Source organism: Sorex araneus, chromosome 1, assembly GCF_027595985.1.
Source record: "Sorex araneus isolate mSorAra2 chromosome 1, mSorAra2.pri, whole genome shotgun sequence".
In the NCBI taxonomy this organism is placed as follows: Eukaryota; Metazoa; Chordata; class Mammalia; order Eulipotyphla; family Soricidae; genus Sorex; species Sorex araneus.
This window is the reverse complement of record NC_073302.1, coordinates 231,396,703-231,421,377: the sequence shown is the minus strand read 5'-3', so window position 1 is coordinate 231,421,377 and position 24,675 is coordinate 231,396,703. Positions and strand designations below refer to the sequence as shown.

The 24,675-nt window shown below is 38.5% G+C and overlaps 1 protein-coding gene across 1 annotated transcript in view; it reads right to left on the bottom strand.

Moving 5' to 3' along the window:
- The window catches only part of STPG2 (sperm tail PG-rich repeat containing 2), a 204,935-nt gene that overhangs the window by 25,243 nt on the left and 155,017 nt on the right, over positions 1-24,675 (bottom strand). Inside the window, exon 11 of the mRNA XM_055127269.1 lies at positions 3,163-3,322. Within this exon, the coding sequence (XP_054983244.1) occupies positions 3,163-3,322 (160 nt within the window). The remainder of the gene's footprint in view (positions 1-3,162; positions 3,323-24,675) is intronic.

The window sequence follows — 24,675 nt, the reverse complement described above, 5'->3', positions numbered from 1 at the left end:
AGATTTGGCAAGCTACCAAGAATCTCCCACCTGCACAGCAGAACCTGGTAAGCTACCCGTGCCAAAAGCAGTAACGATTGATCTCATTCTCCTGACTCTGAAAGAGCCTCCAATCTTTGGGAAAGACGAGGAAGGAGAGGCTTCTAAAATCTCAGGGCTGAGTGTAATAGAGTCGTTACTGGTGCCCGATCGAGTAAATTGACGAACAATGGGATGACAGTGATACAGTGAAATTTAAGCACCATTGTTTACAGGGTTGTTGATAATACAGTTGTTATGGGTTTCCAATGTTCCAACAGCAATCCCACCAGAAGAGAGAACTACCTTCCCCATTATTCCAATTGTCGCCCAAATGTACCCCCTTAATATTTTGTTTTATATTGTCTGTTACAACTAAATGACTAATAAAATTATATTAGTCATAATATACTTCAGTGAAAAACATAGTTCAGTAAAAAAAATTGTAAAAAGTATTCTGTATTCTATCTCAGCACAGGGTTGTTAAGTCCTTGTCTGATGTTTAACTAAGCTATCTGCTGCCAGCTGAGCCTTCTGTGTTACTTTTTTTTTTTTTTTGCTTTTTTGGTCACAACCAGCGATGCGATGCTCTGGGGTTACTCTTGGCTTTGCACTCAGGAATTACTCCTGGCAGTGCTTGGGGGACCATATGGGATGCCGGGGATTGAACCCAGGTCGACCGCGTGCAAGGCAAACACCCTACCTGCTGTGCTATCGCTCCGGCCCCCTGTGTTACTATTTTTGTCTGTTGAGTTTAATTGGCTTCTATGTAAATGGCGTGGGAGTTGGGCCTAGCTGCTGGGACTTTTGGAAGTACAGAGGCTGCGGAGAGGTTGCCCATCCCCCATTCCAAAAATGCCCCAGAGTTCTCAGCCTAAAAATTTGTGTGTACCTGAAATTTTTGCAGTTTGGTGTCTCTGCAGAAATTATTCATGATGAAGTGGAATTAGGCCGTTGGTGTAGCAGCAGTTGTGGAATGCAGATGTGGCCGCTGGGGCTTCAGCAGAACTGGGGCTCAGCCCATCTCCCTCCAGAGGGAGCCAAAAGCATGGTTATACCCATTAATTGTAGTGGCATTGCTTATATCTCCTTGAGGATTTAGTCATGAATCTGGAGAATGTAACACTGCACTGTAGCACTGTTGTCCCATTGTTCATCAATTTGCTCGAGCGGGCACCAGTAACATCTCTATTGTGAGACTCGTTACTGTTTTTGGCATTTCTAATATACCACAGGTAGCTTGCCATGTGTGAGGGATACTCTCAGTAGCTTGCTGGGCTCTCTGAGACGGATGGAGGAATCAAACCCAAGTCGGCCGCATGCAGAGCAAATGCCCTACCCTCTGTGCTATTGCTCCATTCCTCACTGAAGGTATTGAGAACAGTTTTTTGGCATTATATACTTGACAACACTCTGAAATGGATATTTATTTGTTTATTTAGTGTTATTGGTAGTCTGGTGCTTATAGTGTGTACAAAGATTTAATTTTCATGAACCCTATTCACCAATTGTGTGCATACATATTGAGCATAGCATTTGAAGAAATGGTAGTAATCTAAGTCTCATAGATAATTAATGTACAAAGAATGTATATAGGCAACTAGTTATAAAAAATAAAATACCATTTTCTATAAATGGGTGGACCTAGAGGGTATTATGCCAAGTGAAATAAGTCAAATGAAGAAATATAAACACCATTTGATTTTACTAATATATAGTATCCATAGAAAACAATCAAATTAATGAACTTGATAAAATAAATGATAGGCAAATAAATAATATGAGATGTTCAGATTCTAGTTACTAATAAAGATTAAACCTGAGAAATTAAACACACATATAATAATAGAAGTTAATTTATACCTAAAATGTTCCATAGAAGGATTTAAAAGATTGTACAGGGGTTAAGACACAAGGCTTGTATACAGACAACCCCAGTTCAATCCCAGAAGTACATGGTTCCCCAGATCATGACTCGAGGCCTGTAGCCCTGCAGTGGTTGCCTGGATAATGACCAGCACTTCAGAGCTGGCAGCAATAAAGCATCCTTGGACCTTTGCATTGAATTCTGCCCCAGTTGGCTAAAAATAGCTGGTGGAGATCCTGGATGTCATGATAACTGCTTGGAAGCCCTAGCAAAACTAGTAAAATGGACATTTAAGTTTGCAATATGCATGATATCTTATAAACAACTAAGAACAAAAGCAAGCCTCTATGTATCTCATACTACTCAACTATTCATATTTGCTTCATATGCATTTTTTTTCATAAAATACTACTGAGTTTTTCCACTGTTTCTTTCTCTTTACAGTCTCATTCAGAGTAACTATAAAAGTTTAATGTGAATGTATTTTCAAATTACCATTGGAAACTGTTGTTCTTATTACATACCTAGGTTTTGCATGTGAAATAACATACTAATTTATCTTCATTGCCAATGGAAATTCATTTCTATTTCTAGAATGCTACTATTAGTAACCTATGAACTAATATTCAATATTAAAGCTGAAATGAAGTTTGTCATTTCAACATCCCAAATAAATGTTATCTTTTTTATGTAGATGTATATATTTTGATTTGGCACCAGGCCCAGTGGTACTCAGGGCTTATTCCAGGATCTGAACTCTTCTAGGATCGCTTCTAGCAGTCATGGGGAGCCAAATAGGGTGCCAGGGATTGAACCTGAGTTGGCTGTGTACAAGGCAAGCATCCTACCTGATGTACAACCTCTTGGTCCCCTATCTATATATGTATCTTGAGACTGAGAAAAATAAAATAATTTCCTGAAAATGGAATGGTACTCATCTTATATTCATCTGATTTTTAAAAATCCAGATAAATTGTGTTTAATAACTCTAGCATATTGACACTTTTGGGATGTTCCCTAATGAAAGATTACCTTATAGTTTTAATAAAATTAAAATATTGTCTTTGGTAAAAATAGTCATAAAACTTCAAATAAATCCTCTGACAATTGAAGAAAAATTCTAAAAACAATCACCGAATAAAAGGGAACAGTTTTTTGTCCTACATATTTAAAAGAAGTGTAAATGTATATTTTTAATTGTTGGTTTAAATTTGGAAAATTAAAAATTTCCCTCATCCCCTCCAACCCAAAGTTTAAAAAGGATAGTCAGCACTTACCTGGATTATCAGTTGTTTTGTCTAGACTTCGAGGAGTTGTGCTAAGAAAGGAGGCATGTCTAATTTTAGCCGCTAAACTACGTGGTGGCATGTATGTATGTTGAACTTGGGAAAGCTCATATGATTTGTGTACATCATAGCTGCCTGGAGCGGGAATATCCTGAAAAATATGCCAATGGATGAGTGTAAACATAATATATCGAAAATATCCCAGAAGATAGCACATAGATCAGATTAGCCTATGATCCTAAACTTTTAGAAAATTATTTTGTTTTAGGCACTATAAGTTGCAATACTGTTGTCCCCACTTCAGAAAAAAAAATTGTTCAACAGTCCCCTGGAGAGCTACAGTATTTGTAAAGATTGTACAGAAAGAAAGCGCCCTATATGCACCTTAATCTATTAACAACCTCTCTGATTTTTCCACATACCATTACATGCCCCAGGGGGCAATGTTGTTCACTTTGGGAAACACCAGCATAGAAATAACTCTAAATAATACATATTAAAATACATTAACTAAATGTTAAAAACAAAAAATCAATATAGCATTCTGAATTTGCACCTTCCAATAAAAGCACAAATTTACTCTCAAAATTTAAGATAAAATAAATAGAAATAAATGGAATTATAATGTTTTAGTCTATTAAATTTGAATTATTAAAACAACATTGCATATTATTATATGTATATCAAAATAGTAAACAATGTATATCAAAATAATAAACAAAGAGGCAAATAAGCATATGCAAAGATATTTGGAATTATATAACATGATAGCACCAGGCAATTTTTAAAATCCAGTAACTATACACAATTGAATTATGTAATAAGAAATTATTGCATAATTACACAATAAGAAATTATGAAATCATGCATTTTGCACATGCATAATTGGATATGGATGGAACTAGGTAGTATCATATCATGCTGTGTGATATCAGTCTCAAAGAGAAGGACAGATATGTGGGATATATAGAAACTTAGTAAGGCAATAACAAATGGCAACGTAATTAAGAAGCGGTCTACAGAACTTGTCTTACCAAAGGAGGAATCTTGGAAGGGGATCTTGGGGCAATAGTGGAGCCCATGAATATTACTGCTTAGATTGTTGGAATATTCTTTGCATAAAATTCTGACATCAATAGTATAGTGATATGATAAAAATTGAAAACAATGATCACGGTTTTTAACCAAATTCAAAGGAAATTAGATCACCCTGCTTATTTTGGAAAATGTATTTCAAATACTTTGTAATTTAAAATTTTAATTAATACAAAAAAAATTTAAAAAAATAAAATTTTAATTAAAGAACCATGATTTACAGAGGAGCCAAGATGGCGGCGGCACAAACCCAGGGTCCAGGATGAGTGGAGCAGTGGCACTTCTCAGAACTCTGAACTGCGATGGCCCAAAAACTCTCCATAATTTCACGGGAATCAATAATTCTTTAAAAGGGCACTTTAAAAGTTTAGCCTGGCTTCTAGGATTGCTGTGGTGCCCCAGGCTTCCACCATGAACAGCCGGCTTGGGCTGCTGGGTGACTTTAGAAACCTGCAGCCAGCTGGACTCCTCTCTGAGCCTGGAAGCTATGCAAAGACTAAAAAACTGCCGCTGCTGTGGTTCAGGATCTGGACCTCAGAGCTGCAGCAGGACCCTAAGTACCTGCCATGAGCAACTTGGGTGACTGAGTGACTCTAGAAACTTGCAGCTAGCCAAATGCCCACTCAAAGCCACACAAAGATTAAAAATGGCGGCTTCTGCCGTGGTTTAGCTGTTGCTGGTGGAGCCCCACCACCGTTTCTTCCCTGGGCAAGCCTGTTGCCCAAATTATGGTGTAGCATATTATTGATGAAAACCTCCCTGAGAACCAACTGTGTGCAGACTAAGATGGGGGCATGTACCCGCCATGCCCCCCAATTCAGGCTCTGCTGGACTAGTGGCTACAGCCTGCACAGAGTGCCCACATAATAAATGGGATAGCCCTGACTCCAGTCCTGGTCCCTGCTGGGGTGCAGATGGTGTGGTGCTGTCAGCAGGTCAACCTGTACCCACAGGGCAAGTGTATCAACAGCCTGATGGAGACTTCAGACTTCCTGATACCCAAATTCACCATTGTGCCTCTGCTCTGTGTTGACCCCAAGACTGAAGTCTGAGAAAAATTCCCCAAACAGCCTGGCAAACAAGGCTTGGTCAGGTTGCAGACAGCCAGGTTCTAGGTGACTGTTGAAGGGAGGATTGCAGCTGCCTTTGTCTTTGTGCCATGCTTAGATAATGCTATATCACCCTTTTGAATATATGGGAGCATTCTGCTTACACAGAAATGCAGATAATTAAATGTATGGGAAGAAGATGTTAATTTTAGACAAAACAAGTTTTTACCTTAATAAGATAAGAATCTTGTATTCACTAGTTGTCTTACACCATGTTAAGATGAGGATCTTGTAATATCTGTGCTGCCTTACAAATCATTTTTTTGTATGCTATGTTGTTTTTGATCACTTGCCCTTTGACCACATGGATTCAGTGATGTATGCCCTTGTGTATAGTATTACAATAAAAGGAGGCTGCAGGGTTTGAACAGTGCTAGACAGTCTGAGTGAGCTGCAATTCTCTATACTTGATCATTCCATGTGTCTTGCTTGTCTCTGCACCCCCAACTGACCACTCGATCGAGAACTAACAGCCCTGACTGTTACTCGGGATCAAGTTTCCCAAGAAATCAAAGTGACAAAAATTATAGATGTAGGAGCCAAGTCACAAACCACTTCTGGCTCAACTGTACAAGTTCATTTATCTGCCTTGAATTGAGGCCCAGAAATAAATCTCAAAAGACATCAAAAGCTACTGTTGGTGTACAACATCTCACAATCTCAGGCCTAGCTAGGCTTGGAGATAAAAATTGTGTTTTTATTACTGTCACTGTAACTGACTATGCTTCCAGTTATGTAACTGACTTTGATACTCTTTTTGTTGACTAAGTTAATTTGCATATTCTGCCTATGTGGCTGAATATAACTGGTTAGAACATTAAGCTAGTTAATAAAAGGGGCTGAACAGGCTGCTCTGGGGCACAACACAACACCAGAGACATTTTGTGATCCTCCATAAAGTATTTCTTTCACATTCATATCTCAATGCCTCAGACTGTCCAACCAAACCTTATGCAACATATGGTGCTCAATGCAAGGCTCGAAGATAAAGGCCCGGTATGGAAGAAATAGAGAGATAAATAAAGAAATATAGAAAGAGAAAGAAAGAGCAGAAAGAAAGAGAGAAAGAAATAAAGAAATAGAAAGAAAGAGAGAAAGGAACAGAGAAAGGAAAAGAAGAATAAGAGAAAGAAAGGGAGAAAAATAAAGATAGAAATAAAGAGAAAAAGAGAAGCAAAGGAGAAAGAAAGAGTGAAAGAAATAAATATAAATAGAAAGAAGAAAAAGTGAAAGGATGGGGAAAAAATAAATATAGACAGAAAGAAAGGAAGAAGAAAAAGAGAAATAAAGAGAGAAAGAAATAAAGATAGAAAGAGAAGAAAGAAAAAAGAGGAGAAAGAAATAAAGAAATATAAATAGAAAGAAAGGAAGGAAGGAAGAAGAAAAAAGAGAAAGGTAATAATGAAATATAGAAAGAAAGAAAGAAAAGAAAGAAAGAAAGAAAGAAAGAAAGAAAGAAAGAAAGAAAGAAAGAAAGAAAGAAAGAAAGAAAGAAAGAAAGAAAGAAAAAGAAAGGTGGAAATAAGAAAGAAAGAAAGAAAGAAAGAAAGAAAGAAAGAAAGAAAGAAAGAAAGAAAGAAAGAAAGAAAGAAAGAAAGAAGAAGGAAAGAAAGAAAGAAAAATAAAGGTGGAAAGAAAGAGAAAGGTGGAAAGAAAGAAAGAAAGAAAGAAAGAAAGAAAGAAAGAAAGAAAGAAAGAAAGAAGGATGGAAAGAAGGAAAGAGAAAGAAAGAAAGAAAGATGGAAAGAAAGAAGGAAAGATGGAAAGAAGGAAAGAGAGAGAGAAAGAAAGAAAGAAAGAAAGAAAGAAAGAAAGAAAGAAAGAAAGAAAGAGAAAGAAAGAAAGAAAGAAAGAAAGAAAGAAAGAAAGAAAGAAAGAAAGAAAGAAAGAAAGAAAGAAAGAAAGATGGAAAGAAGGAAAGAAAGAAAGGGAGAAAGAAATAAAGAAGTAGAAAGGAAGAATGAAGGAAGGAAAGAAAGAAAGAAGAAAAGATGGAAAGAAAGAAAGAGAGAAAGAGATAGAAAGAAAGAAAGAAAGAAAGAAAGAAAGAAAGAAAGAAAGAAAGAAAGAAAGAAAGAAAGAAAGAAAGATGGAAAGAAGGAAAGAAAGAAAGGGAGAAAGAAATAAAGAAGTAGAAAGGAAGAATGAAGGAAGGAAAGAAAGAAAGAAGAAAAGATGGAAAGAAAGAAAGAGAGAAAGAGATAGAAAGAAAGAAAGAAAGAAAGAAAGAAAGAAAGAAAGAAAGAAAGAAAGAAAGAAAGAAAGAAAGAAAGAAAGAAAGAAAGAAAGAAGTAGAAAGAAAGAAAGGAAGAATGAAGGAAGGAAAGAAAGAAAGATGGAAGAAAGAAAGAAAGAAAGAAAGAAAGAAAGAAAGAAAGAAAGAAAGAAAGAAAGAAAGAAAGAAAGAAAGAAAGAAAGAAAGAGAGAGAAAAGATAGGGAGAAAGAAATAAAGAAGTAGAAAGAAAGGAAGGAAGGAAGAAAGAAAGGGAGAAAGAAATAAAGAAGTAGAAAGAAAGAAAGGGAGAAAGAAATAAAGAAGTAGAAAGAAAGAAAGGAAGAAAGATGGAAGGAAGGAAAGAAAAAAAGGAAGGAAGGAAGGAAGAAAGAAAGAAAGAAAGAAAGAAAGAAAGAAAGAAAGAAAGAAAGAAAGAAAGAAAGAAAGAAAGAAAGAAAGAAAGAAAGAAAGAAAGAAAGAAAGAAAGAAAGAAAGAAAGAAAGAAAGGAAGGAAGAAAGAAAAAGAGAAAGAAAGGAGGGAGGAAAGAAGGAAAGAGAGAAAGAAAGAAAGAAAGAAAGAAAGAAAGAAAGAAAGAAAGAAAGAAAGAAAGAAAGAAAGAAAGAAAGAAAGAAAGAAAGAAAGAAAGAAAGGAAGGAAGAAAGAAAGTGAGAAAGAAATAAAGAAGTAGAAAGAAAGAAAGGAAGGAAGAAGGAAGGAAAGAAAGAAAGAAAGATGGAAGGAAGGAAAGAAAAAGAAAGAAAGAAAGAAAGAAAGAAAGAAAGAAAGAAAGAAAGAAAGAAAGAAAGAAAGAAAGAAAGAAAGAAAGAAAGAAAGAAAGAAAGAAAGAAAGAAAGAAAGAAAGAAAGAAAGAAAGAGAAAAAAAGAAAGAAAGAAAGAGAAAAAAGAAAGGGAGAAAAATAAAGAAGTAGAAAGAAAGAAAGGAAGAAGAAAAGGAGAAAGAAAGGGAAAAGAAGTAAAGGAAAAGGGAGAAATAAATAAAGAATAAATAAAGGAAGAGAAGGAAGAAAGGACAATGGGTAATTCTGTAATATCACAGCAGGATACCTATGCTGACATCCAGAACTCTCTAACAAAAGCAGTTGGTCTGCCATTCAAGGAACAGATAAAACTAAGCTTCCTTGAGAGGGCAAAAAGGTATTTTCATTGGTTTAAGCAAAAAGATAGAGAACAATTTAATTTAAAACTATGGAAAAATAAGGGGGAAAGTTGCATCATGCACAAGTTTTCAAAGCAACTTACAGAGAAACTCCTGTGTTAGAGGAGAAGAGTGGGGAAGAATCTTTGATCCAGCCTAAATTTTGTGCTAAGCCAACAGCTTATCTGGTGATTCATATCAAATTGATGATTCACCTACCCGGTCTGAGTTTGACATCTTCGAGTCACACACAGAGAATTTGGTCTTAAAAGAGGTTGTAAACGCTCAAGAGTTGAGAAAACTTAATAAAAATTAGATAAATTAATTAGACAAATAAAGGACCTTGAGATTCACCGCCCTTCTGAAAGAAGGATAATGCTTGCTGTACAGGGTATCACTGACCCTGACCCTTTGGAAGTTCCTTCCCTTCACTTATATAACAATAGGGAAGAGGAATCTCTGTGTTGCCATTTTAAGCTTACTCCTGAGTTGCATTCTCTGATGCAAAAATCTGAAGCTCTTTTATATAAGGCAAAATTGAGTCAAAAGCCTGCTCACTTTATGGCTTTTCTAGCCATTTGTAATCCTGATGTGCAAAGAAAAAGACAGTCAGGTGAATATAAGCCTGTTCCTTTTAAGTTTCTTTCCTCGATTAAGCAAGCTGTGACCACCTATGGTGTTACTTCTAACTATGTGCTAGCCCTTCTCGAAAATTTCTTCGCAAACTCTTGTGAAGGCAATGTTAAAAAATTCTCAATATGTACAATTTAAATCTTCGTGGAGAGAAGAGGCTGAGAAATTTGCTAGAATTAAAACACCAAAACATGTTGATATCACTGTGAACCAGATTTTAGGCACTGGCAAGTGGGCTTTAGTAGAAGTCTGTTTGGATACGAACATTTTAGAAGCTGTTAATAAAACCTGTCTAAAGGCGTGGTGTTATCTTGAGACCTCTGCAAAACATACTATGTCATTCACAAAAGTCTTTCAGGAAGTAAATGAACTTTACACAGATTTTATTGCCAGACTCCAGGACTCTCTTGAAAAGGCTATGCCTGATGGAGGCCTTTGTGAAATGCTTATGCTAACTTTAGCATTGGAAAATGCTATAGCAGATTACCAAAAGGCAATTCAAACTGCTAAGTTAATGGGAAGAAACTCCCTGGATGATTTTATTATATTATGTAGGGAAGTGGGAACACCAACCCATCAGGCGCAAATAATAGCTGCTGCTTTCAAAAAAGTAAACCAGGTAAAATGTTATGGCTGCGGAGCCTTTGGGCATCTCAGATGAGATTGTTCTCGTATTAAATCTGGAATAAGGAAAGAACCAGGCATCTGTAGATGATGTGGGAAGAGGAAGCATTGGGCTAATAAATGTCATTACAAAAGAGAAAAATTTAGAAAAGCTAATGAGTCATCGGGGAAACGGGAGTTGGGGCTCGACCAGGGCCCCTTCAACAATATGGGAAATTGTCAATAAAACCTCAAATTAAATTCAAGAGCTTTCATTCCCTATGATGATAGTAATTGATAAATCAAAGAACATTGGCAAAAAAGCTGTCTTATATTGACCTTATGAGAGCAATGGAAGGAAGTGTAGTCACTGATATTTCAGTTTTACAGGATTTGTTTCTGACTCCTAATAAAATTTATAAAATCCCAACAAATGTTTATGGCCCCTTCCAAAAGCAACATCAGGATTGATCCTTGGGAGAAGCAGTATGACTTTGCGAGGTGTTAATGTAAGAGTGGGACTCATTGACAGTGATTTTGTGAATGAACTCTCAATTATAGTCACTGCTCAAGTGGATATCAGAATATTTAAAGAGGAATGTATTGCTCAACTGCTTTTGCTTCTGTGCATACTAGGAAAAAATACAGGCGTGAAAAGTGATTTTGGAAGTGATTTTGGATGCACTAATGCAGAAATATTTTGGACAAAAAAGATTACTGATGATAAGCCTACTTTGGTTATGACCTTTGAGGATGGAACAAAACTGGAGGGTATGTTAGATTCAGGTGCTAATGTTACTGTTGTCGCCTCTTATCATTGGCCTATAGTTTGGCAAAAGTGTTGTGTGGATGTTACTTTTTCTGGTATGGGAGTGGTCACTGATGTTCAACAGAGTGTGCAACCTTTTCATTGTAGTGATTCTGATGGAGACATGGCAGTCATTCAGCCATATACTGCTCCGATGGCTATCACCCTATGGGGAAGAGATTTGTTGCAAAAACTTGGTTTGAAATATATTAAAGAAAAAGAGGTGTCTCAGCAATCGCCTTTTTAATTTGGGCCGCTACTCGAAGAACAGCTCTCCCAATAGACTGGAAAAGGTTCAGCCTGTTTGGGTTGAGCAGTGGCCCTTAACAAAAGAAAAACTTACGGCTTTAAATGAATTAGTTACAGAACCGTTTGAGTTGGGACATATTGTTTTCAGCTCTAGTCCCTGGAATTCATCAGTATTTGTTATCAAGAAAGAGACTGATAAATGGCGAATGTTAAGTGATCTAAGAAACATCAGCAGAAAAAATCGGGAAATTCAGGATAGCTCAGAAGAGATAAGTTCTAATAGAATTAAACATGATTTAAATAAAATTAGTCAGAGACATAGAGTCCTTTACAGGGACCCTGGGAGTTGGATGCCAGGCCAGGTGGAAAGGTGGGGATGAGGTTTTGTTTTTATTTCAGCAAACAGAAACCATTGTTGGTGTCCTACAAAAAGACTGAAGCTTCTCAGTGAATAAGGGATAGCAAATGAAAAAGCTGCAGTATCGATTCCTCCTTTAAAAATTTTTGCCTGGGGCTGGAGCGATAGCACAGCAGGTAAGGCGTTTGCCTTGCACGCAGCCGACCCAGGTTTGATTCCCAGCATGCCCTATGGTCCCCTGAGCACCGCCAGGAGTAATTCCTGAGTGCAGAGCCAGGAGTAGCCCCTGTGCATCGCCAGGTGTGACCCAAAAAGAAAAAAAAATGCCGGCTTTGTAAAAACAGAAGCGCTTCTTTTTTGACCCAATTTTAACAAGCAGGAGACAAGCTAGTTAGACCGAGAAATGGGGGATAATCCCAATCCACCTAAAGGGAGTTTTTACCCTGGGGACTTCCCTTCCTTTCTCTGTCCATCAGTTTTTCTTTTCTGGTTCTTGGAGGGTCAGATCAATTGATCAGGTATGTATGAATACACATGCATGTGATTTTTTTTTGTCTTCCTGTATGTCTGTGTTGAGTGCTTTAAATGTTGAAGTCAGATTGAAATCAGAAGTGGAAATCCTTGTAACTGGGAAATCAACCCCATCACAAAGGTTAGTAATATGTACTCAAAAAATTTCTTAAAGTTTGGGTTTAAAAATTTTTAAAGTTTTTGGAGATTATTAAGAATTGTAAAATTAGAGCATGAAACCAAGGTGAAAATTGTTAAAGATTGGTGTAAAAGGTTTATGATTTGAAATATCTAAGGTATAAGAACTATTAAAATTAATTAAAAAGATGTTTTCCTCATGCTTTGTAAAAACGGTACAAGTTTTTGTTATGCTATTACATTTTCTCTCTAAATATTTATTATTATTTTTGTTTGTGTATTGAGTATGCCAAAAACAGTAACAATAAATCTCTCAGTGAGAGACATTACTGGTGCCCGCTCGAACAAATCAATGAGCAACGGGATGACAGTATTGACAGTACAGTATTTTTGTTTGTATCTGCATCATATTGAATTGTTAAAAAGAGAATTGAAATAATTGTATATAAAACAGGTTCGAAAGGTACTGATTTAGTTCAAAACATAAGTTTTAAGAGATAACAGATTTATTATATAAGACTAGATAATATTCCATGCATATTTTATTGGAACATCTATGAAATTTGAGGAGAAAGTTTCTATTTTTAATAATGGATGCTGGTGATTCTTCTTTGTCCATGAGAGAAGAATCTGATAACAGGAGTGCTTCAGCAGTCACTGATTGTGAAAAAACCTGGACTGTGGAGTTCATCCAGAAATGGCATGAGAGTGTTGTTTTTGCTTAGAGACTATTTGGTCTTCACTGACAAATGTCTCTGAACCATGACTGGAACTGGAATAGTACTTAATATGTGTAAACTCTGTATATGTAAACTCTGTATTGTAAAATGAAAAACAATTTCTGTAGAATAAGGTTAGCTTTTCTTAAAACAGCAGTGAGGTATTGCTGGAAAGATTTGTGAGAATGTTTGTGTTGTTTGTTACTGGTCATTTTAAACAAAAAAGGGGGAAATATTGGTGTACAACATCTCACAATCTCAGGTCTAGCTAGGCTTGGAGGTAAAAATTGTTTTTCTGTTACTATTACTTTAACTGATTATGCTTCTGGTTATGTAACCGACTTTGATACTCTTTGTTGACTAAGTTAATTTGCATATTCTGCCTATGTGGCTGAATATCATTGGTTAGAACATTAAGCTAGTTAATAAAAGGGGCTGAACAGGCTGCTCTGGGCACAACACAACACCAGAGACAGTTTGTGATCCTCCATAAAGTATTTCTTTCGCGTGCATATCTCAGTGCCTTAGACTGTCCAACCAAACCTTACTGCAACAGCTACAGTTAATCTTGGACCCATACAAGGCTGATGAGATGGGTCAACCTGGTGCCTATCCAAACTGATCCCCTGGTATCTGCTTGCTCCCAAAATCCAAAATTGTCACCATGTCCCAGGTCAGACTCTTGGAAAAGAACTCATCAAAATATTAACCTGCTGAAAATTTGGTTATGCTGATATTGTGACTTAAATTTTCAGTATTTCTTGGAGTCGAGATGGGCTACCTCCCCTCACTTCCCTATACCCTGGGAAGCACCGAAAGTCACCTGCACAAACCAACTCCAGCACCACCATGTAAGCTCTTCTACCGATCTCTCTTTAGAACCAGAAATAAATCTCAAAAGAGATCAAAAGTCACTGCTAATCTCAGGCCAGTGTAAGGCTGAACAGACCAGGGTAGAGCCAAGGGGATGGGTTTGCCTGGTACCTGCCCAAACAGATTCAGCAGCCTCTTCCTCTCACAGTCCAAACTACTGCCACGCTCTCAGCTGAACTCCACCGTCTGGGGATGGACCTCACTGGGATATTAATATGCCGAAAATTTAGGAATGTGGGTTTTGTGACTAAAATCTCCAGGATTTCTGGGGTTGGAATATTGTAGCACCTATTCCACTACCAGTGCCAACTTCCCTTCACCAATGTTACCAGGTTCCTTCCCAAATTCCCCTTCTCTCTAGCCTGCCGTCTTGACAGGCACCTTTCTAAATTCAATTGGTAAAGTTTGGGTCTTTTGGTTACAGCGCTGTTGACTTTTTTTTAGATACTTTGTCACTCCTTAACACCCTTCTACCCAAATTCCCTAGCCTAGCCTCCATTGCCTTTCACCTGTCTCTTACCCCTTCTCCTACACTTTTTCTTTACTTCTCCTTATATTCTGGGTCAAGAATGATCTGGTAATTATCCATTTAAAGCATTGCATTCATCATCCAGTAATTCTAACTACCACATAGAAAATAATAGTACTTTAATAAAAATCAAAATATAAACCATATAAAAAATAAAAAGTTAACTGTAGGAAGGCTCCTCTCTAAACCTGGGTTATGAAACCACCAAAGTGTCAGTTGAATCCATTTGTTTCAAACATGTCCCTGAGAGATTTTTACTTGGGGCTTTAAAATAAATATATAAAAATGGTTTAAGAATAGTCAAAAATGACACTATAAAAATACTGCATAAGCCACCTAGCCGCCGTGCTTCTGCTCTTCCCTGCAGGTTCCTTGGTCTGTGTGCCCCTTCCAGAGCCCCGCACCTTGCTCGCCCACCGCTGGCTGAGGGATGAGACATCTGGGAACACCTGGCAGAGTTCTGATGGAGCACCATTCACCTCACCACTGCAACGCCACTCTTCCCCACAGGTTCAAGGGGTGAGCACCCCTTCAGAACGGTGAGCCCTGAGACTAGCATATGAAATTGGCTGGGGGAGTGGCCTCCACTGCAGGGATCCTGGCCTCCGCAGAAGAGGACATGGTCTTCTGTGTGGCAGGGCAGCCACTCATAGGCCGCAGTTATATTCCCCCTCCCAAGCACTCTAGACTCATATCCCAACTTCCATCACCTAATCCTGTGTAAAACACTCTGGCCACCTCAAACACAACAGGACAGTAGTTCACTGGCCTACTCCAATCTCACCAAACGACTAGTGTACACAAGAAGCTGTATAAGCCCAACATAAAAGAACACACCCGAGGTTCCCAGAGAACTCTTCCACGGGTCCCGTGCAAAGGGGGCGCTGCAGGAACCCCCCAGCCCTCTGCTCTGGATGGACTCGCTCCCTAAAGCCACGTGTCTCATTCAGGTACTCCCAGGGTCCCAAGATATTACTGGGGGCGTGGCCTGTATGTCAGGAGGCGTGGCCTCGAAGGGGGTGTGGCCTCCTGCCGTAGCAGCACTAATGCCTATGGCAGTTATTTCTTTTTACATTATAGTCTGTATATAACTTCTTTCTTTGAAAAACACCCTGGCCATATCAATCACTCTATGCCAAATAGTCCATTAGCATATTCTAACCTCACAAAAACTATCAGTGTATAGTAGAAGCTGCACAAACCCTTCGTAAAGAGAGCATAATCTTAAATCTTCACTAGAGGCCCTACATAAACTAGGAGGATCACCTGAGAGTAAGAAAGTATTCTAGAACAGGAAAACCGTGACCATCATCATCTTGGCATGACCAGAATCCCCCCTGCAGCAACAGGGAATAGGGATAGACAACAAGAAGTTTCCAACTCTATACTTCCATAACAATATGAAGAAATAGCAAAAATCCCCTCCACAAAAAGAGGATGAAGAAAAGATTCCAGATAACTCAACAGGGGTTACCCACATATACGACCTCTCAGAAAAAGAATTCAGAGAGGAATCTTGAAGAGGGTTGATGTACTCAAAGCAACCATGGAACAGACATCCAATAAATTAAGGGAGGATATGAATGAAGCATTGGAACGGTCCACCAAGAAAATGCAGGAAGAAATGAGAGCAGAAATTTCAAAGCTATGAACAGAAGTCACACAAATAAAGAAATGGGTAGATGAGTTAAAAATCTCAGTAGGTGCCTTCAACAGTAGAATAGCTACAATCGAAGACGAATCAGTGAGCTTGAAGATGAACTGCAGAAAGCTTACGGACAACAACAAATAATGGCAAAAGACCTCAAAATGGCTCTAGAGCGAATCAGAGTCCTCAAAAGGAACAACATAGGAATCATTGGAGTACCAGAAGTAACCCAATGAAAAAAAACACAGTTAAATACATCATTGCTACGAAATTCCCAGAACTGGAGAAGGCAGGCATCCAGATCCAAGGAGCCCAAAGAGTACCAGCAAAAAAGAGACCTGAATAAAAAGACTCCAAGGCATATCATAGTCAGAATGGCAGATGCTGTGGATAGAGATGCAATACTACAAGCAGCAATATCAAAGAAGGAAATCACATACAAATGAGCATCCCTTAGATTTACAGCAGACCTATCAGAGGAAACCCTCCAAGCTCGAAGATAATGGTCAGACATAGTGAAAAAACTCAACGATATGAATGCCTCACCAAGAATACTTTATCTGGCTAAACTCTCACTCAAACTCGAAGGAACCATGGGCTATTTCATGATAAACAACAGCTCAGGAACTTCATAGACTCAAAACCAAACTTAAAAGAAGGACTAAAGGGGCTAATGTAAGACAAGGAAGAACCCCACAAGAACAACAAACCCCACAGAAAGATGACACAAAACCCCATGACAATAATCTCTCTCAATGTCAATGGCCTAAATGCACCAATTAAGAGACAGAGAATGACGAAATGAATTTGGAAACTAAAACCAACATTCTGCTGAACACACCTGAACAATCAGAAGAAAAACAGACTCTGAGTCAAAGGGTGGAGAACAATCCTGCAAGCAAAAACCTCCCTAAAAAATGCTGGGGTGGCCATACTAGTATCTAACAACATAGGTTTGAGGTTGAAAAATATTAGAAGGGACAGTGAAGGTCATTTTCTATTTATCAAGGGATATGTACAACAGGAAGAAATCACACTCTTAAACGTATACACACCTAATGAGAGACCTTCTAAATACTTAAAACAACACCTAACAGATTTTAAGGGCAACATCACTGTAGCACAATAGAAGTCGAAGACTTCAACATCGCCTTATCACCTCTGGATACATCAACAAGAATAAACTTAGCAAGGAAACACTGACTCTGAAGGAAGAAATGGAAGAGAGAGGACTAATAGACCTATATAAGGCTTTATACCCCCAAAAGAAAGAATACACATACTTTTCCAGTGCACACGGAACATTTTTCCAAAATAGAATATGTACTGGGCCACAAAACATGTCTCAGTAGAATCTGAAAAATAGAAATTGTATCAACCATCTTTTCAGACCATGATGCACTGAAGATAGAAACTAATCACACACAAACACGGAGAACCAAAGCAAACAACTAGAAATTAAATAGCTCAGTGTTCAACAATGAGTGGGTCAGGAAGGAAATCAAGGAAGAAATCAAGAGATACCTTGAAACAAATGAGAATGAACACACGAGCTACCAAAACCTATCCCTTAGATAATATGGCAGCTAAAGCCATATTAAGGGGAAGATTTATAGCCCTGCAAGCTTTCCTTAGAAAGGAAGAAAGGGCCTACATGGATAGCTTGACTTCGAAGCTCCATGTCTTAGAAAAGGACCACAAAAAAAAGAACCTAAACTAGACTGAAGGAAAGAAATAATAAAAATTAGAGCAGAAATTAACGATATAGAAACCCAGAAAATAATCCGAAAGGTCAATAAAACCAAGAGCTGGGTCTTTGAGAAAATAAACAAGATTGACAAACTGCTAGCAAAACTCACAAAGAAAGAGAAAACCCTAATAAACCGAATCAGAAATGAAAAGGGGAACATCATAACAGACACCAATGAAATTCAAAACATCATCAGAGACTACTTTGAATGTCTATATGCCATGAAACAAGAGAACCTAAAAGAAATGGACGAATTCCCTGATTCCTACAATCTCTCAAGACTGAACCAAAAAGACTTGGAATACCTGAATAGACCCATTAATATCAAGGAAATTGAAACGGTAATCCAAAGTTTCCCCAAAAACAAAAGCCCAGGTCCAGATGGATTCACTGGCAAATTCTTCCAAACATTTAAAGAGGACCTGTTGCCAGTTCTCTCAAGCTTTTCCAGGAAAATGAAAATATAGGAACCCTCCTAAACAGTTTCTATGAGGCAAATATCTCCCTAATCACTTGTATCACATGTAGTCCCGTTGATCTTCGATTTGCTCAAGCTGGCGAGTAATGTCTCCATTTGTCCCCGTCGCAAGCTAGTGCAGCCCAATGATATCTGCTTGCTTTAGAAACAGAAAGAGCCTCAAATCATTCATTCAGGGATTTGACGAAGAAATCTGACCATCTAGTTAGTGGGTGGCCACAAAGTCTTCTGACATCCTGTGGAATCCAGTCGGTAACAGCTCTAGTACAGCGGTCATCTCTGAATCGCATTACATGACCGGCCCATCTGATTTTTGATGCCTTGACAAACGAGACAGCATCCCTGATTCTTAACCATCGACAGAGGTCAGAACTCCGGATTTCTTCTCTCACTTGAGTGAGACATGATATTCCCAGCATAGCTCTTTCGATTCCTCTTTGGGATACCCTAATAGCATTCTCATCCTGTTTGTGTAGGGCCCAGGATTCTGAGGCATATGTTAGTGCAGGAAAACAGTGGAATCGAAAAGATGTGCCTGGAGTCAGAGGTGCTTCGTTCTCTTAACCACTTCTTCGACACTCTTGAAGTGCTGCTCTCTTCCTCCTGCGGAGTTCTGGCACAAAGTAGTTCCTTATGTTGATTTTTCGACCCAGGTATACATAGAGCTATTGCATTCGTAGATGTTCATTCCATTGAGAGCAAATGGAGCTTCAGGGACCAGTTCGTTTTTCATGAACATTGTCTTGTTGAGATTCAGCTGCAATCTGACCTTTCCACACTCGTGGTCGAAGTCAGCGAGCATTTGTGCCATTTGGCTAATGTTTGGTGTTATGAGAACGATGTCATCAGCGAAGCAGAGGTGGTGTAATTGCCAACCGTCTATCTTCACTCCCATTCCTTCCCATTCCAGTCATCGCATGATTTTCTCAAGGGTGGCACTGAAGAGTTTCGGTGAAATGGTATCACCCTGCCACACCCCTCTTTTTACATCAGTGATCACTTCCTTGTAGAATGGTGAGATCCTGGTGGTGAATCCACACTACAGCTCATGGAGGATTTTGATATACTGAGTTTGAATGCCCTGTTTGGCCAGGGTTTCGATGACCGCCTCAGTCTCAACAGAAATGAAGGCCTTCTTTAAGTCGATGAATGTTAGACAGAGTGGCATCTTGAACTCTCGCGAAACTTCAATGAGTTTGGTCACTGTGTGGATATGGGCTATCGTGCTGAATCCCCTTCGGAACCCGGCTTGCTCACATGGTTGTCCTTCATCTAGTGTTCTGCCTATTCTATTCAGGATGACACGAGTGAACAACTTGTAGACAACAGACAGCAGGCAGATTGCACGATAGTTGCCGATGTCGTGGATGTCTCCCTTCTTGTACAACAGAACGGTCCTACTGGTTTTCCACTGGGATGAAAATTTGCATTCAGACAGGTAGTGTGTGAAGAGTTGGGCCAGTGTATTGATGAGTACTGGTGGCAGATTCTTCAGGTGTTTGGGTCTGACCCTGTCCAGACCAGGTGCTCTTCACGTCTTTACCAGTGAAATGGCATGTCAGATTTCAGAAGGGAGAACATTGGGAACGACATATCCATCCTGCAGAATTTGGTATGTGGGCAGGTAGACATGGCTGTCAAAGAGATGTGAGTAGAAGTCATGAATAATTTTCTCCATTGCCTTTCTGGAGGATGTGATAGATCCATCGGGACGTCGGAGGGCAGTCATCTTGGTCTTGTAGTTGGCGAAGGACAGGCAAGAGAGAGTATCTGTCACGTATTCGATATGCCAAAAACAGTAACAACAATTGGCCTCGTTGACCTGTCACCAAAAGAGTCCCCAATACGGCAGCATTAAGAAAGATGAGCAAAGAAAGGCTGAAAAAATCTCAGGGACGAACTAGATTACCAAAACGAAGAAAGACTAAAATGATTGTCTGTACTTTCAACGCATGGACACTGGCAAAAGAAGTATCCATTGAGGACCTGATGGTGCAAGCGCAGAAGATCAAGTATGACATCATTGGTCTGACCGAAACGAAGAGACATTAACCACATCACGCCATTTTTGACACTAGAGAAGAATTGTTCCTCGGAACATGAGACAACAGAGGTGTTGGTGGCATTGGTGTCCTTGTCAACACAAACTTGTCCATGAGCATCGATTCATTCGAATGCCTAACAACCCAAATTGGATGATCACGCTTGAATAGATGTGGCTCACTGCCTGCAGTTTTTATCTTCATCTTCTACACACCAACTTCCGACTACGATGAAGAAGGAATTGAGAGGTTCTACATGGAACTGTAAAAGTTCTATAAAGAAGACCACACCTTCTACAAGATCATTGTTGGTGATTTTAATGCCAAGATAGGTCCAAGATAGTTGCCCGAAGAACTCCACATTGGGACACATGGCCTAGAATGGAACGATCAGGGTGAGAGACTGAATTCATCATGTCGACCAAGACCATCCATGGTAACTCACAGTTCCAGAAGGCCGAATCTAAATATGGACATGGGAGTCTCCCAGTGGACAGTTCCACAATGAAATTGACCACATCATATTCAATCAAAGGTTTTGCCTGACCAATGTCGCTTTTGTCCCAAAATTCCAAACGGGATCAGACCACCGTCTCCTTCATGCAAAATTCTACTTCACGGAGCAGGGAGAACAGTCTGCAAAATTTAAGTCTAAGAAGACAACTCCCATAATGACCACCAACTGGGAGCTCTTTGGCACTATTGCAGCAATGTGGAAAGATGTCATCCTTGACAACATCGACAAGGAATACGATCGACTGGTTCAGCACCTCCATGTCTGTGCGAAGAATGCATTCAGACAGGTAGTGTGTGAAGAGTTGGGCCAGTGTATTGATGAGTACTGGTGGCAGATTCTTCAGGTGTTTGGGTCTGACCCTGTCCAGACCAGGTGCTCTTCACGTCTTTACCAGTGAAATGGCATGTCAGATTTCAGAAGGGAGAACATTGGGAACGACATATCCATCCTGCAGAATTTGGTATGTGGGCAGGTAGACATGGCTGTCAAAGAGATGTGAGTAGAAGTCACATCTTCTACTCACATCTCTCACATTTCTCAGAGTGAGAAAGCCACAAACAGATGCCTGTCTTCGAAAACTCTCGAGCTCTTTCATCAACGTGGTATGGCATGAGCCTCAGGCAACCATAAGCTAATGTCCGAGCTCACAAAGCTGTGCAGATATGGGATAAAGGAAGACCTCAAAGAGAGAAGAGCAGCAGTGTTGGCCAGTGTAGCAGAAGCCGGGAGAAGTATTCTCAACGCTTGCCTGTCCTTTGCCATCTTCCTAATACCAAAAGCAAACAAAGACACCACTAACAAAAAAAAAATATAGACCAATATCCGTGATGAACACCTATGTGAAGATCCTCAACAAAATATTAGCAAATAGAATCCAACAACTTATGAAAAAGATCATACACCATGACCAAGTGGGATTAATCCCGGGGATGCAAGGATGGTTTAACATTCAGAAATCAATCAACATAATCCATTATATCAACAAAAGTAAAGATAAAACCACATAATCATATCAATAGATGCAGAGAAAGCATTTGAAAAGATCCAACATCCGTTCATGATGAAAACTCTCACCAAAATGGGTTTTGGAGGAACTTTTCTCAAGATAGTTAAAGCCATCTACCACAAACCTATGGAAATCATTATCCTCAATGGGGAAAAACTAAGGGTCTTTCCTCTAAGAAAATGGGATATGTTCAAAACATTGCATAAGAGAAGTATTCAACCTAGAGTCCTCTATTTCAAAGCTATTGTTAAGAGTTGAGAGAGGGGTAATAACATTTACAAAGAAAGAAAAGTTCAAGATATTTGCTACATCTACGATCCCAGTAATGAATATTAAATGATCTTCCACAGAAGCGAAATATCTAAAAGGTAAAATCATCTAAACAACCATAAAAAATAATGAAAATCTCATTGTATAAATAATTTCTTTCAAACGCAGTGAACTAAACTTTCCCATCAAAAGACATAGAGTGGAAGATGGATGAGGAAACGAAATAATCTATTTTCTGCTTACAAAACAAAAAAAATTTATCTCACAAATAAATTTATGAGATAAATACAGACTCAGGCCTTATACTCAAATCTCAACCTCATTATACTTCTAAAATCTCTTCCCCAATGCTGCCCATGGAAATTTTATTTATTTTTCTTTCTTTCCTTTTCTTTCTTTTTTCTTTCTTTTTCTTTATTTCCTTTTTTCTTTCTCTCTTTCCTTCTTTCTTTCTTACTTTCTCTTTCTTCCTTTCTCTCTTCTTCTTTCCTTCGTTCTTCAATCTTTCTTTATTTCTTTATTTTTTCTTTCTTTCTACCTTTCTTTTTTCTATTGAAATAAAATTTTAATAGAAAGAATTTAATTTAATTCCCTTTGGAGCTTTATTATATATCTAGCTATGAGCCCCAAAATATTGTCCCTAGAATGAGCTTCAAGAATTATTTTCAGGGTTGTGAATGTGGCTTATTGGTAGAGCTTATTTCTTTTTTTCTTTCTAATAAATTGCCATAAGATACATAGTTACAAAGTTGTTTATGATTCTGTTTGGGTCCAAAATCTCCTTACTTCTACATCTGTCTCTTTCTTTCTGACTCATTTCACTCAACATAATACTTTCCATGTTGATCCACTTATATGCAAATTTCAGATTGCACTCATATGTGGAACATAAAGAAGCAGATAGGTACAAGCTAGCAATGATGCAACTTCTGGCAGAAATTCCTCTGGACTTAGTTACTAAAGTACTAAAATACAGAAATCCAAAACCTCGCGGCCATTTTTGTGGCCACACGACCTCATATCTCTTCATTCTCAGCAATGGAAAACAAATTATCAGATGCTTCCTTTCCAGCAGGTCTGACTCTGGAGGGGGAAACTCCAAACAATAATAGTGAGTTTTTTGTTTGAATGTAATCAAAGTAAAGAGAAAGTTAAGTGATATTTATCAGCTACACAGGTGGGGTGGGGCATTGGGGGGACAGGGGGGGTGGGAGGGGAGATTTACTGTGGTTCTTGGTGGTGGAATATGTGCACTGGTGAAGGGATGGGTGTTCGGGCATTGTGTAACTGTGACTTAAGCCTGAAAGCTTTGTAACTTTCCACATGGTGATTCAATAAAAAAAAAAATTTAAAAAAATAAAATCTCTTTACTTCTCCTAAAATATAGCAGAAATTTTCTAATTAAATGTAGCAGAAAGCTTTGTTTATCTTATAGTAATATTTTTATATTTCTTCCATACATGAGAAAAAATTATTCCAGTTATCATGCTTTTACCAACAATCACCCCAGTGAAATAGCAGCTCTAAAAAATTCCAGAACAAAATATGAAGTCTATAGTAAATTTATTTAGCCAACCTGAACATGTATTATTTATAAGTGCTTTTTCATCTTGTTACTAAATTTTTAGTTTTTTTTAAATTCTGAAATAACTAATTATTACAGAAGCTGCTGCTCTTAGTCAAATGATAATTTTAAAATATTTCAAGGAAAGCAGAAACTGGAAAATAACTTCACTTCCTCTGGAGCTCTATTAAATAGCTATGAGTCCCAAAATATTGTCCCTAGAATGAGCTTCAAGAATTATTTCCAGGGTTGTGCAGAGCACATCTCTTGCATGTGTGGCATTATAAATCCAACTGCACTGCTATTGGTGTCCCAAATACCAAAGCAGGTCTGAGTCTCTGACATAGCATTGCAGAACATGTAAAAGAACTGCAACAAAGTATGCTTGCTATGACAAACAAATATGCAATTATTAATAATAACTGCCCTCGTGCTTAAACCTTTAAACTCTGGATATTGCAACAGTAACAGCAACAATGAATGGGAAGGAAAAAAGCAAAATATTGTATGTGACTAAAGTGGTTGAGTAAAGAACCACCAAGCATATGTAGTTGTAAATATTCCATGCCCCCAAAGAAAGAAAACACTTAAAATGGTGTTATACTAAAAGAATTAAAAATTTAAATTGAAAAATAAGGTGTGTCTCCAGACCCATAAGAAAAGAATCAAGGGGCTGGAGCGATAGCACAGCGGGTAGGGCATTTGCCTTGCACGCGGCCGACCTGGGTTTGATTCCCAGCATCCCATATGGTCCCCTGAGCACTGCCAGGGATAATTCCTGAGTGCAGAGCCAGGAGTAACCCCTGTGCATTGCCAGGTGTGACCCAAAACGCAAAAAAAAAAAAAGAAAAGAATCAAAAGAGAAATTTGCAAATTGGGTAAAATAAAATCGTAAACAACTCATATTTCTTTAGAACTGATTTCCACCATCTTTTCTCATTACAAAGTATACATGTACATGTGCATTCTTCTTGGGGAGAGGTGTGTGTTTGGGCTACACGCTGTTGTACTCAGGGTTACTCCTAGTTCTGCATTCAGGGATCACTCTTGGAGGTACTCAGGAGACCATAAGGAATGCCAGCAATAGAACCTGGTTGGCTGCCTGAAAGGTAAGTGCCCTACCACTGTGTGACTTCAGCCCATGCATACACACTCTTATGGATTACTTCAGAAAGTCACATTATTTTTTCTTGGAGCTCTGATACTATGATAAAAAAAATTATGAACTTATT